This window comes from Episyrphus balteatus, chromosome 2, assembly GCF_945859705.1.
Source record: "Episyrphus balteatus chromosome 2, idEpiBalt1.1, whole genome shotgun sequence".
Lineage (NCBI taxonomy): Eukaryota > Metazoa > Arthropoda > Insecta > Diptera > Syrphidae > Episyrphus > Episyrphus balteatus.
In genome coordinates, this window is record NC_079135.1 from 75870818 (window position 1) to 75882462 (window position 11645).

At 27.9% G+C, this 11645-nt stretch overlaps 1 protein-coding gene across 1 annotated transcript; it reads left to right on the top strand.

Moving 5' to 3' along the window:
- The first annotated feature begins 598 nt into the window (after window positions 1–598).
- LOC129910644 (N-acetylglucosamine-6-phosphate deacetylase) lies at window positions 599–7414 on the top strand. The gene is made up of 5 exons (XM_055988102.1): window positions 599–1015; window positions 1078–1346; window positions 6498–6716; window positions 6778–7099; window positions 7157–7414. The coding sequence occupies exons 1-5, from the start codon at window positions 808–810 to the stop codon at window positions 7330–7332; spliced, it is 1194 nt and encodes a 397-aa protein (XP_055844077.1). The 5' UTR covers window positions 599–807; the 3' UTR covers window positions 7333–7414.
- The last annotated feature ends 4231 nt before the right edge of the window (window positions 7415–11645 follow it).

An 11645-nucleotide genomic window follows, 5' to 3' on the forward strand; every position in this document is an offset into this window, starting at 1 on the left:
AAATTTTAGCTCGGTTATATTTTTTCGATAATCTCGATCTGCGTACCAGTCTTGTCCAATATCATTTTGACTCTTTTCGATCCTCTCTCTCTTGAATATCTTATACCTTGAAGCCTGGTACGCTGCTCGCGCTAAATTTTAGCTCCCATACAAATTATCGAAAATTTTTAGCCGAGATAAAATGGATCCCATACAAGTTATCGATAACTTGTATGGGAATTTTATCTCAGCTAAAATTTAGCGCGAGCAGCGTACCAGGCTTCAAGCAACAAACTCAAATATTGTGAATAAATCATATTAATTGTATGGGTAGTTTAAAAGCAAGTGAATAGTTTATTTTAATTTTTCTATATCCCAAAGCAATTTTCTCTTTTTCATACAATCAATCGATAGTATCGATACTTTATAAAATATATCGATAACTTAAGACATTTTTCTTTGCCCCACAAATAAAATTCAAAGTATAATCAGGCCTTAAATCGACTCGTTGAACACATCTAATTGAATGGTCTAAAAACAAAGTCAACTCAGCTGTTTTTCGCCTTCACTTTGACATTTCTGCTCCAATTTTTTGTTTTTTTTTTTTTTTTGCTGGATAGAAAGCGAAGGTCATTTTTTCTTATCAATAACAAAAGACAAACCAAAGAGAAATAAATTAATAATGACTGTGATATGATATAAAATTAATAAGTAAAAGCTCCTCCGCTCACTTACATAAATAAATTTTGTCTTCAATTTATTTATTTAGTTCAATTCATTCATTAACAAGCTTGTTTTTAGTGTACTCTCTACTTTTTGTAAAAAAAAATGACCAAAAACAATTTTGAAATAATCCAATTTACCAATTGTCGCCTTCTCCGCAATCATTCCATTATCAAAGAGGATCTCTTGATTCGAAATGGAAAAATTATTAATCCAGAACCAGTGTTCTTCGATGAAAAGAAAATACCAGAAAAAGTAATTGATTGTAAAAATGCAATTATTGCTCCAGGATTTATAGACTTGCAAATAAATGGTTAGCTTAAATTATGTTTATTACAACACAAAAAAAAAAACATAATTGACATACTTTTTCAGGTGGATATGGTGTTGATTTTTCATACGACATCGACACTGTTGCGGAAGGGGTCATCAAAGTTGCAAAAGGTCTGATAACAAATGGTGTCACTTCGTTTTGTCCTACTTTAGTTAGTTCTCCGAGTGAGATATATCGTAAAGTCTTGCCACAGATACCAACGCATGTTTCAAAAGGCGCTGGTATCTTAGGAGTACATCTTGAAGGGCCATTTATTAATCCTCAGAAAAAGGGCGCTCATCCAGAAGTTTGTTTGAAAAAACTAGACAAGGTTGGTACGTGAATATAAAAATGATTACCTATAATCTTAATTAGTTGATAATAAATAATAGAGAGTAACAGAAAGGTAGTAAAGTATGCGTTTAACCTTAAAAAAGCCTATTTGCATAAATACCTATGTATTTACTATACTTTTTTGCGTGGCCTCGAAATTTCGCAATTTTGTTTTAGTTTTTACTTTTTTAAGAGAAAAATTTGAGCCAAAACATAGCAAATTTAAATGATTTACTTTTTATGTTGCAAACATTGGCGTATTGAGGGGGGGTCAGGGGCCTCAAGATTGTTTGTGTTTGTTTGAGTAAGTGCCTTAGTTGACGTTGAGGTTTGGGATTTTCAGGATTTTAGTCCAATTCAGAATTCTTCAAATAATTTGTTTGTTGTTTTGACGTCGAATTACATCACCGTTAAATTTTGCAAAGCTTCTTATGCAATCACGTCGTATTTTATTGTCTTGAGTATATTACTTTTTTCAAAAATAATATTTTTCTCAAAAATATTGGAAATACAAATTTTTTATATCTCAATATCTTAGTGGTCAACATAACTAATGGTTTATTTAAGCAACTTCCAGTTTGTGCTTCTGATTTGTATTAAAAAAGGAACATTATTATTAAAAAATATATATTTCGGATTAAGCATCAAAAGAATTTTATTGAAAATTAGTTTTTGAGACTTTTACGTTCTGCATTTCACTTTTTGAGCATTCACTTGCGTTGGCGATAGTGAAATTAGGTGTTCTACATTTTTTCGCTCATTTCGATTTTCTGATCGAATTCAATTCGCTTTGTTTCTGCTCGTGAACTTGGTATCTTTTTCAATGAATCTCCAATTTTTGGACAAAATATTATCAAAACTTATATTTTTATTGTTTTGTAATGTTTATTTGTTGTTAATTTAATACAAAATACATAAAACACATGAGGCATGAAATATCATGCCTCTGTGTTTGCAACCTCATTCGATTTACACTTTATCTAATGTCGTTTTCTATTGACTTTTGAGATTTTTGTGTAAAATTCTCAGATTTTCCACTGCAAATAGAATATGAAATCTAGTTTTGTAATTGTGTGCGAAATCTGTGCGTATAAAAAAAATAAAACAACAACAAATGTTCAGACAAATGTCAAACAGAGGAGTGTGTGTGAAAGTGCGTGTGTTTGTATGCGTGAATCTTGATAAAAATCCAGAATCAGATTCTTGAATCTCAGATTCATTTTTTTGAATCTCAAGACGCAAATAGATCATGAAATCTGAGATTTGTCCACTATTTCCCCTCTTCAACCCCCCTTTCAGCTGTCAAATTCACAAATCTCATTCTGAGATTCGTCAATAGAAAACGACATTACATATTTCATATGTCTCGCAAAATGTGACTTCTTATTTTTTCTTTTAAACTCTGGTTTTTTCCAAGAAAGTTGCCAATAAAATTGCATCCATGTTCAAAGTAGCAGTAATTTAACTTTAGAAACAAAATAAAAATGGATGATCCTTCAGTTTTGACAGTTCGAAGCATTTTCGAAGTTTTCAAAATCGATCGAAGATCAATTTCACTTGAAATTGAAAAGTGATGCCAGTTCACTTTCGGTCGAATTGCGGAAATATGGGCATTTATACCGAAAAAAGTGATGAGTATAGCTCAAAAACTAGACGTGATATGAATAAATCTGTAAACAGTTTTGAATTCAGCACATGAAAAAGTTCGAACGGAAAAGTGTTTTTTTTTTTTAAAAAGGTTACTAAACACCTTGCTGTTTGTGTAAAATGTTTGGGATACAAGAACTTGGAAAAATAGCTACTTTGAATGTGAAAGGAAACAGTAGTACGAAGTTGTCGGGAGCAGTAAAATGCTACTATACGACTTTCAGTACCGCAGCACAGCGCTTTTCTCTCGATCAAAGATGAATAAAAAAAAGAGACAAATTTGTAGTACATTTACCTTATCAAAAATTTTTGAAAAAATTTTCAGCCCCCCCAAATTTTTTTCTGGATACGCCACTGGTTGCAAATCATTCAAATTGCAAAAAACTAAGGATAAGTAGGTACCGCCATAGGTCAAAAATAAAAAAAAGTAAATGTCAGTTTTTTTAAAATCCAATGATTAAACAACGTTCTACTTCTACAATCTCCCATCGAACCAAAACCAAAAAAAGTTTGACGGTTATCCCTTTTTTTATTTCTTAATAGCCATTCAAAGTCGGTATACAAAAAAGGTACAGTTTTCTTATCCCTGCAATTATAAGGTGTGAACTAAAAACATAAATTATATTGTTAAATAACATTAAGGCTAATTGGAATGGGGCTCGTTAGCGAAGCAATTTTAATCATTTTTATTAAGCCTTATTTTCAAAAAATTGGAGATTTAGTTGGTTTGCCTTCGAGTGCCCTCTACAATTTAAGTTCTCAAATCAAGAATACTGTCCTACCTTTCGAAATAATAGCGCAGTTTTTTCCCCTTTTCGAGTAATACGAGTTTAAATGACGATACACGAAGAAAAAATTCCTTTTTGGGTAAGGGTAAGGTGCTCGACTAACAGTTAGGTTCCATTTCCGATATTAACCATTTTTTTTTTTTTTATTTAAAAAAATTTTTTTTTCCTTTTTTTATTTTTCTTCAAAATAACAAAAATTTTAAAAAACTGACTTGATGCATTTTTTTGCAATAATAAATCATATAAAATGATAATATAGGCGTTTTATTAAAAAAAAGTGGTCATTATATTTTTGACCGCACTTTGTATGGGAGGGTACCCACTGTGCATTGTTTTATCTTTTATATTTCTAAATTTTATATTTCAAATTTTTTGCTAATTCTAAAAAAAATAAAATGCACGACTAGGTCGCACGTACTTGCTCTTGTACTTCAAAGTATCTTCATCTTAAATATCTATTGGAAATTTAAAATTTTGTTAAGTTTCGAGAAAAAAAAATTAAATTAAAAAAAAATGTAATTTTTCAAATTTATTTTTCAGAATCTTTTTTTTTTAATTTTTTTTTTACATTTTACACTTTAAAATGATTAGAAATACCTGTATGTAAATTTTGAATAAAATTGGCTTATGATTTGATGAAATACCTATGAACATGAAAAAATGTCAATTTTTGCAAAAAAAAAAAACTGCAACTCCATATTGTCGGCACAAAGCCAAAACCTCGAATCTGTATTTTTTGGCATTTTCACATTAACGCGTCATTTACCTTGTTATAGGTCACTCTATTTACTGCGTCGACCGCGATCCTCCATATGTTGCTTAAAAGCCTAAACTAACAATTTTCGTTGTACGAGTTTCCATATTACATGTGTTTCCAAAACTTTGAAGCCGTTTTTCTCAAAACTACAATTCTGCAGATTCGTGAAAACGCATTTTTGTTAGAATAAACAAGACTATACTACGTATTTGTATGAAAAAGTGGTTTCAGTCAAACTCTCCAATTTTTTGCACAGAGCTTGCTTTTGACATCCCCAAAAAATGTCTGATAGGTCACAAATAAAATCGTATGACCAGATTTTGAGTTATGGGTCAGTAAAAGTGTACCCCGTCGTACACTTATTTTGGTATACCTTTAATCATGTTAGCGATTATTTCTCTTTTAATACTTACGGTACAAACTTGATAGAGGTCTTTATTTTTAGAAAAAATATTATTTCTTGTAATTCTGAAAAAAGAAGCAAAAAATTAGAGAGTTTGACTGAAACCACTTTTTCAAACAAATACTGCGGGGTACTTTAATTGAAAAAATTGCAATACCTCGAAAACGGTATATTGGAGATAAGTGTTAAAATGGAGATATTACGAAAAATAAAAAAACGGGTCTAGGAAATTACGCAAAAATCATCTGTACCAAGTTTCAAACAAATCCATCCATCCGTTAAGGCCCTAGCTCTCCATCGTCGTAATGTTGGTTTTATTTGATTGAATTTTTTTCTGCACGAAAACAATACTTGCCCAATAGAGCAAGTAAAAATTTATTGTTTCATACAAACTTTATGATTACATGCAAATCGACCTGAAAAGATGTTTTATAGCATTAAAAGTGTATTTGATCATTGTTTTAAGCACAAAAATTCTTCACTTTATTTAATCAAATTCAAACCTTAAACGCCATATTTGTATTTTAAATTCTTCTAGTTGACCCTCCTCACAACAAGCCTTATTGATCAAATATAGTGTCTAAATAATCCAGCCTAGTTTAAAATGCACTTGCTAGGCACATTTTAATTACTTCAAACAAACGCCTTTTAGTCAAAAGCAGGGAAAAAATGATCAATCAATTTTTTTTAAAGGCGAAAAAGCTGAAACCTGCAGCCAATTTTTCTCTATAAAAACCATTTATTATTCTACATTAAAAAAATAGCGGAATTTGACGGAAAACATCAGCAAAAGGAATAACAAATAATGCAGAAAAAACAGAAAAAAAGACTTTAAAACGTATTCTTTTAATTGAATTCCAAAAAATATTATAAATTTAAAAAAACACACCTGCAACTGAAGTATTCATTTAAAAAAAAATTAAACAATAATGCAAAATATAGTCTTAATAATTATCAACACAAATTTATTTTTGATGATGAACAAAAATGAATACCTACTATTTTTCCACTGACTTTGAACTTGTGCTTTAGCGAAAATAGTTGGAGTAAAAAATAAAAATACATAGCTTATTGTTTAAGTTTCGTATGTTTCCATACTTGCAGTTTGGCTGCTATTTTATACCGTCAATTTCATTATAACCTTTGAACAACAACAACATCTTGAAGGTGCTACCACCAAGTGTTTATGGCTAGAGTTACAGTACTGTTTCACGGATGCCAATCCGATCATCAGACTCCTTAATTGTATTTGTGTGTGGTGCTTAGTCTAGTAATTTTTCATTTAATTTGAAAACTTATTGATCTGAGAATATTACTACCGTTTGGTACCTACCTAATTCTTAATTTTACAATATGAAAAATTAACTTTTAACTAGTTATTGGAAGCATTTACTCCATAGTGAAACGCCAGATTGCCAAGTCCGTATTCTTAAGTTTAATACTGTACCGATTTTGAATCGAAAAAATAAAGAATTAATCTAATCTTATCTCTAATCACAGCAATTATTGCCTTGCCTCTTAATTAAAATTTATTTATTTTTTGTCCTCCTACAGAACTTTGAAACTCTACTTGCCACTTATGGAACTCTAGACAATGTCAAAATATTAACTTTGGCTCCCGAATTGGATATAACAGGAGAAGTCACGAAAAAATTAACTTTGATGGGTATTACGGTAGCTCTTGGTCATTCTATGGCAAGTCTGTCGGAAGGAGAAAAAGCTGCCCAAAATGGAGCCACTCTCATAACGCATCTTTTCAATGCAATGCTGCCAGTGAGTATTGAAAGGACCAATTATATTTCAGTTACTTCAATGTATGGTTAATTTTTTCTAGTTCCATCATAGAGATCCTGGTCTTGTAGGTCTACTAGCATCTAAGAACTTACCACCTAATCGAACAATGTACTTTGGTATCATAGCTGACGGAGTACACACACATCCGGCAGCATTACGTATTGCGCACAGAACTCATCCAGAAGGTTTGATATTAGTAACTGATGCTATCTCGGCTTTGGGTTTAGAAGAAGGACTACATCATATTGGTCAGTTGGATTTGCAAGTTAGCGACGGAAAAGCATTTATTGCCGGAACAAATACTCTTTGTGGGAGCATAGCACCGCTGGACGAGTGTGTACGAATATTTAAAAGATCTACAGGTATTTAAATACATTTTTTTTTAAATAATTATAATACTAAAAAGCATATTTTTTTAGAATGCTCAACTGTTTATGCCTTGGAATCAGCAACTCTACATCCAGCCAAGTGCCTAGATATTGAAAAGTCAAAAGGTACACTCGACTTTGAATCTGATGCTGATTTTATTATGTTGGATGACGAGTTACGGGTTCTCTCTACATGGATAGATGGAGAATGTGTTTACAAAGTTTAGTTTGTAAAAATCCAAAGAATTTAATCAATTTATGTTTTATATCATCTTTAATTGCATTTGAAATATATATTTTTATAACAAATTGTTTCTTTGAATTTTAAAATGGCGCAACTTCAGTTTCTGTAACTCAGGAAATTTTCTTCAAACCTATAACTCTTATACCAAAGAAACTGTTAAAAAAATTCACATTATTTCTATTGTAAGTAAGAATTAAACACATTCAGTTTTTTAGCATTTGTATTTGAGATAGGTTCCCCTACATACATAATATGTAGATACTAGTTGAAAGTAAATTTTTTTTAGAAATTTCACAAGAACTGGCATTTAATCAAAAACCTTAACATGGTCTTTGACCAATTTCAGTTTTAGTGATTACTTTTGGGGTACCTTACCGTTGCAATTTAAAATCTGATCCAAACCATGAAATATATGAATATATCAGATAAAATGTTTGAATTGATGACATTTTTATCAATAGAAAAAAAATTTAAACACACAAATATTTGAAAAAAAAACATTTATTTTTTGTTGAAGATTATCAATCACCATTTAATGTCAAAATTGTGATCCTTTACTTTGTAAAAATTCGATAAGACAAAAACGACTCGATGGATTGAATCCAAAATTCGTAGGTAGGTTTTTTGTGGACATGTTCAACTGTAAACGGCACAATCAACTTACTGCTTTTCTCGATATTTACAATTTAGCGTTTTATTTCTTGATTTTTCAAATTAATGCAAAAAATTTAAAAAAAAATATTTTATTACAAAAACAATCCTTAATTTTCAAATTTTCAATCAGCGACTGAATCAAAAAATAAAATGCACGACTGGGTCGCACGAACTTGCTCTTAGAGTTCAAGTTGCTTAAATTTTTAAGACTTTTTATATAGAAATTTGGAAAATGTAGGTACCTACTACATAGGATAAAATAAAATCTGAAATCAAATTGCCCTCCAAAACAAGTTTGCAGTTTTGATTGATACATTAAGATGCATTTTAAGAAAAAAAAATTCAATATCGTTAGAGCCGTTTTTAAAAAAAAAAAAACTATTTTTTATAAATAATTTTTTGGAAAAAAAAAGTTTTAAAATAAAATTGGTACCTATGCCATTTTGTAGAAATCACTAATCAACATCTAAAAACAAAATTTCAAAAAAATCAATGTCCCGTTTTCGAAAATTTGATTTAAAAAAAAAATTAAAATTAATTATAAAATTAATTATAAAATTAAAAATAAAATTAAAATTAAATTAAAATTTTTTTTTTTAATCCAAAAATAATTTTTTTGGAAATTTTGTTTTATATTTAAATTATAGAAATGCTTCGTCACAAAAAGTTTCGTTGAAATCGAATAAGCAGTTTCAGAGGTAAGCGGATTAAAAAAACGGTTCTATGGCAGGTACCGTTTATAAGGACTTTCAAAAAAGTTTACTAAGTTTACATGACAAGTACCGTTATTTTTTGTCAAAAAAAAATTAATTCCAAAAACCACTCTGGACAGTCGCCAAATAACGCTACATACCATGTTTAACATTAATCAGTCGATCCGTTTAGGCTGTAGCTCCTTATACAGACAGACTGACAGACGGACTTCCGGGACCTACTTTTTTGGCATTCTCTACCATCGTTATGTCATGGAAAAATGTTATCTCAACTGTTTTTTTGAACGAATACATAACTTGATAATATAGTACCTATATCGCAAGTAAAAAAGAAAATTTAAACTGAATAAACAAGTTATCCGTTCCACTTAGTGGTAAGTTGGAAATTTTGTTTCCAAGTTTTTAGTATAAAAAAGAGCCGGAAAAATTTTGGGAAAAAAAATTCGATATTCAATAGGATCGAGCGGAAATTTCACTACGACCATTTTTAAGGGAAGTCCAGTCACTTGAAAAACCTCAAAAAACTTGTATATTTTGTATTACTTATTTTTTCCCACTAGTTTATTCTTTTCGTTTTGTGCCAAATTAAAAAAAAAAATAATACATTGGAATTTAGAACGTAAAACGTACTTGATGAGGAGGACGTTCCAATTAATATTAAGAGCTCATATTAGGTATGTTATAGAGCTGCAGTGTTGGAACTAAAAAAATAATCGATCATAATCATAAGATCACAAATAAAACAACAACGCAATATATTTTTATTTGATTAATGCCTTTTTATTATCATCATATGGAACAATATACATTACTTTTACATCGGTTTTATTTTATACCAACATTAATTCTAAGCTAACAAAAGAATAAATCTCAATAAACATATAAAATAAATAACTTTAAAACAGAAAGAACATTTTGGTACATTCATTATCTTGAATAAATTTTGCTTTCTTTTGTTTTATGATGTTTTGGATATTTATAATATAGAAGTTTTTTAAATAAAAAAAAATTAAATAAATTATTTTGAATTGCTTTATGTTTTTTTTTTACTTTTTGCTTCTGTAAATTCATTTATTTGACTGGAAACCATAGGATGTTGTTTCTTTTGTAAAATATTTGTCATTTTTTCTATGTAATTTTGAAATAAAAAAGCATTAAAAATGGTTGGTTAATAAATTTTTACTTAAATAATTTTTTTTAATTTTCTGCTTATTAAATTCGTTACAACATGGACTAAGACACAGTAAAATTTTTATTTCGATTTTTTTTTTTGTTTTTTTTTTTTAATTTTTTTATTCATTAAGACAATTATAAATTTTACTTGTTGTTATTTATTAATTCTAGCAAGTGTTTTTTTGTTTTAATATATAGTTTGGATGTTGTTAATTTTTAAGTGTTGTGTATTTTTTTACATACAATATAATAAACAACTACATTTATATGTAACAGCTCAAGAACGTCTTTTGTATAGTTTTATATGTATATAATATTGATCAATACTTAAATATACATGTACATGTAAATATACATATGTCTTTCTTAATGTAAGTATATATATATATGCAATTTTTTATTGTATATTATATATAATCAATACATTTTTTTTTTTATTTATCAGTTGGTTTTCTTGTTCAGTTAAAACTTTTGTTAATGCCTCGAAAACGTCAAGCATTAAAATTTTCTTAAAAATATAGAATAAAATACCTAATTTTTTTTTGAATTTTTTTTTTTTATATATATTTTTAGTTTTGATCAGGGGCTAAAAATACTCAGAATACTACTATTAGTATTGATATGTTAAAAACGCGTTAATCCTGTTATTTGTAAACTAAAGACATAATAAATATTTTTATTTAATTTTTTTTTGTTTTTTATATTCAACGCAGTTTATCGTACATTGTTGCTCACCAAAAAATGCTTCACATAATTTGTATATATATAATATTTTGTTTATTTTTTTTTTTTTTTAATTTTTAATTTATATAAAATGAAACAAGTTTGGTTGCAGCATTGGAAAAAGTATCTAATACTTTAAGTAATTTTTGTTCACACAATTAAAAAATATATATATGTATATAAACAAATATTCGCTATATGTGGCGGTAAGATAGTTGCTTGTGTTGTTATTTTTTTTATATTATTGGTTCATTTTGTATACAGCCTAAAATGTTCTGAAAAAAATATATATATAAATAATTATTTCGCCTGAAATAATTTTTATAAATTTCAAACATAAATTACAAATATATTAAAAAATAATAAAATAAGTGGCAAAGCTTATTGTCAGAAGCGATATACACATATATAATTTTAAGTTTAAAACTTACGAAATGATGCATGAAACAAATTTATTTCAAAGCTATGTTGTTAAAAATGAAAACACATGTATACACGATATTGTAAACATTTTATTTAATTAAATTTTCTTTTTTTTTTTTTTTTGATAAAACAATATGAAAATTTTGATTTAATTATACCTGATTGTATATATAAATATTATTTTTGTTTGGTTTAATTTCATTCCCTTTTCAATTCATTAATCAAAAATCAAAAGAAAAAAAAATAACTTACAATTTTGTTTTTTTTTTTTGTTCTACGATTAAATATATATAGGCAACGTTTAGAAATGTTTTATTTTTTATATATATATATATATAAATATATATATATTTATTTATTAAAGGTATACAAATATATGAGCAAAATATATAGGAGGGCACACGCATGAATATACATAAATATTCAATATTCAATAAATGCAAATATTAAATATATAAATTTTTTTTTATAATTTTTTCTTGTTTTATTTTGTTTTATACCTACAAAAATCATAGGTACCTACATATGCATAATTATAATATAATATATATATTTATAAAGATGTGTTACGTTTTTTCAAAAATATTTTTTTTAAAAAAGCTTTAATGTG

Bases quoted from the DNA above. Each gene is read 5' to 3' on its own strand.
- LOC129910644 (XM_055988102.1), top strand. From the start codon at position 808: ATGACCAAAAACAATTTTGAAATAATCCAATTTACCAATTGTCGCCTT. The intron at 1,347-6,497 runs GTTGGTACGTGA...GTCCTCCTACAG, and splicing joins GTTTGAAAAAACTAGACAAG to AACTTTGAAACTCTACTTGC. The intron at 6,717-6,777 runs GTGAGTATTGAA...AATTTTTTCTAG, and splicing joins TTTTCAATGCAATGCTGCCA to TTCCATCATAGAGATCCTGG.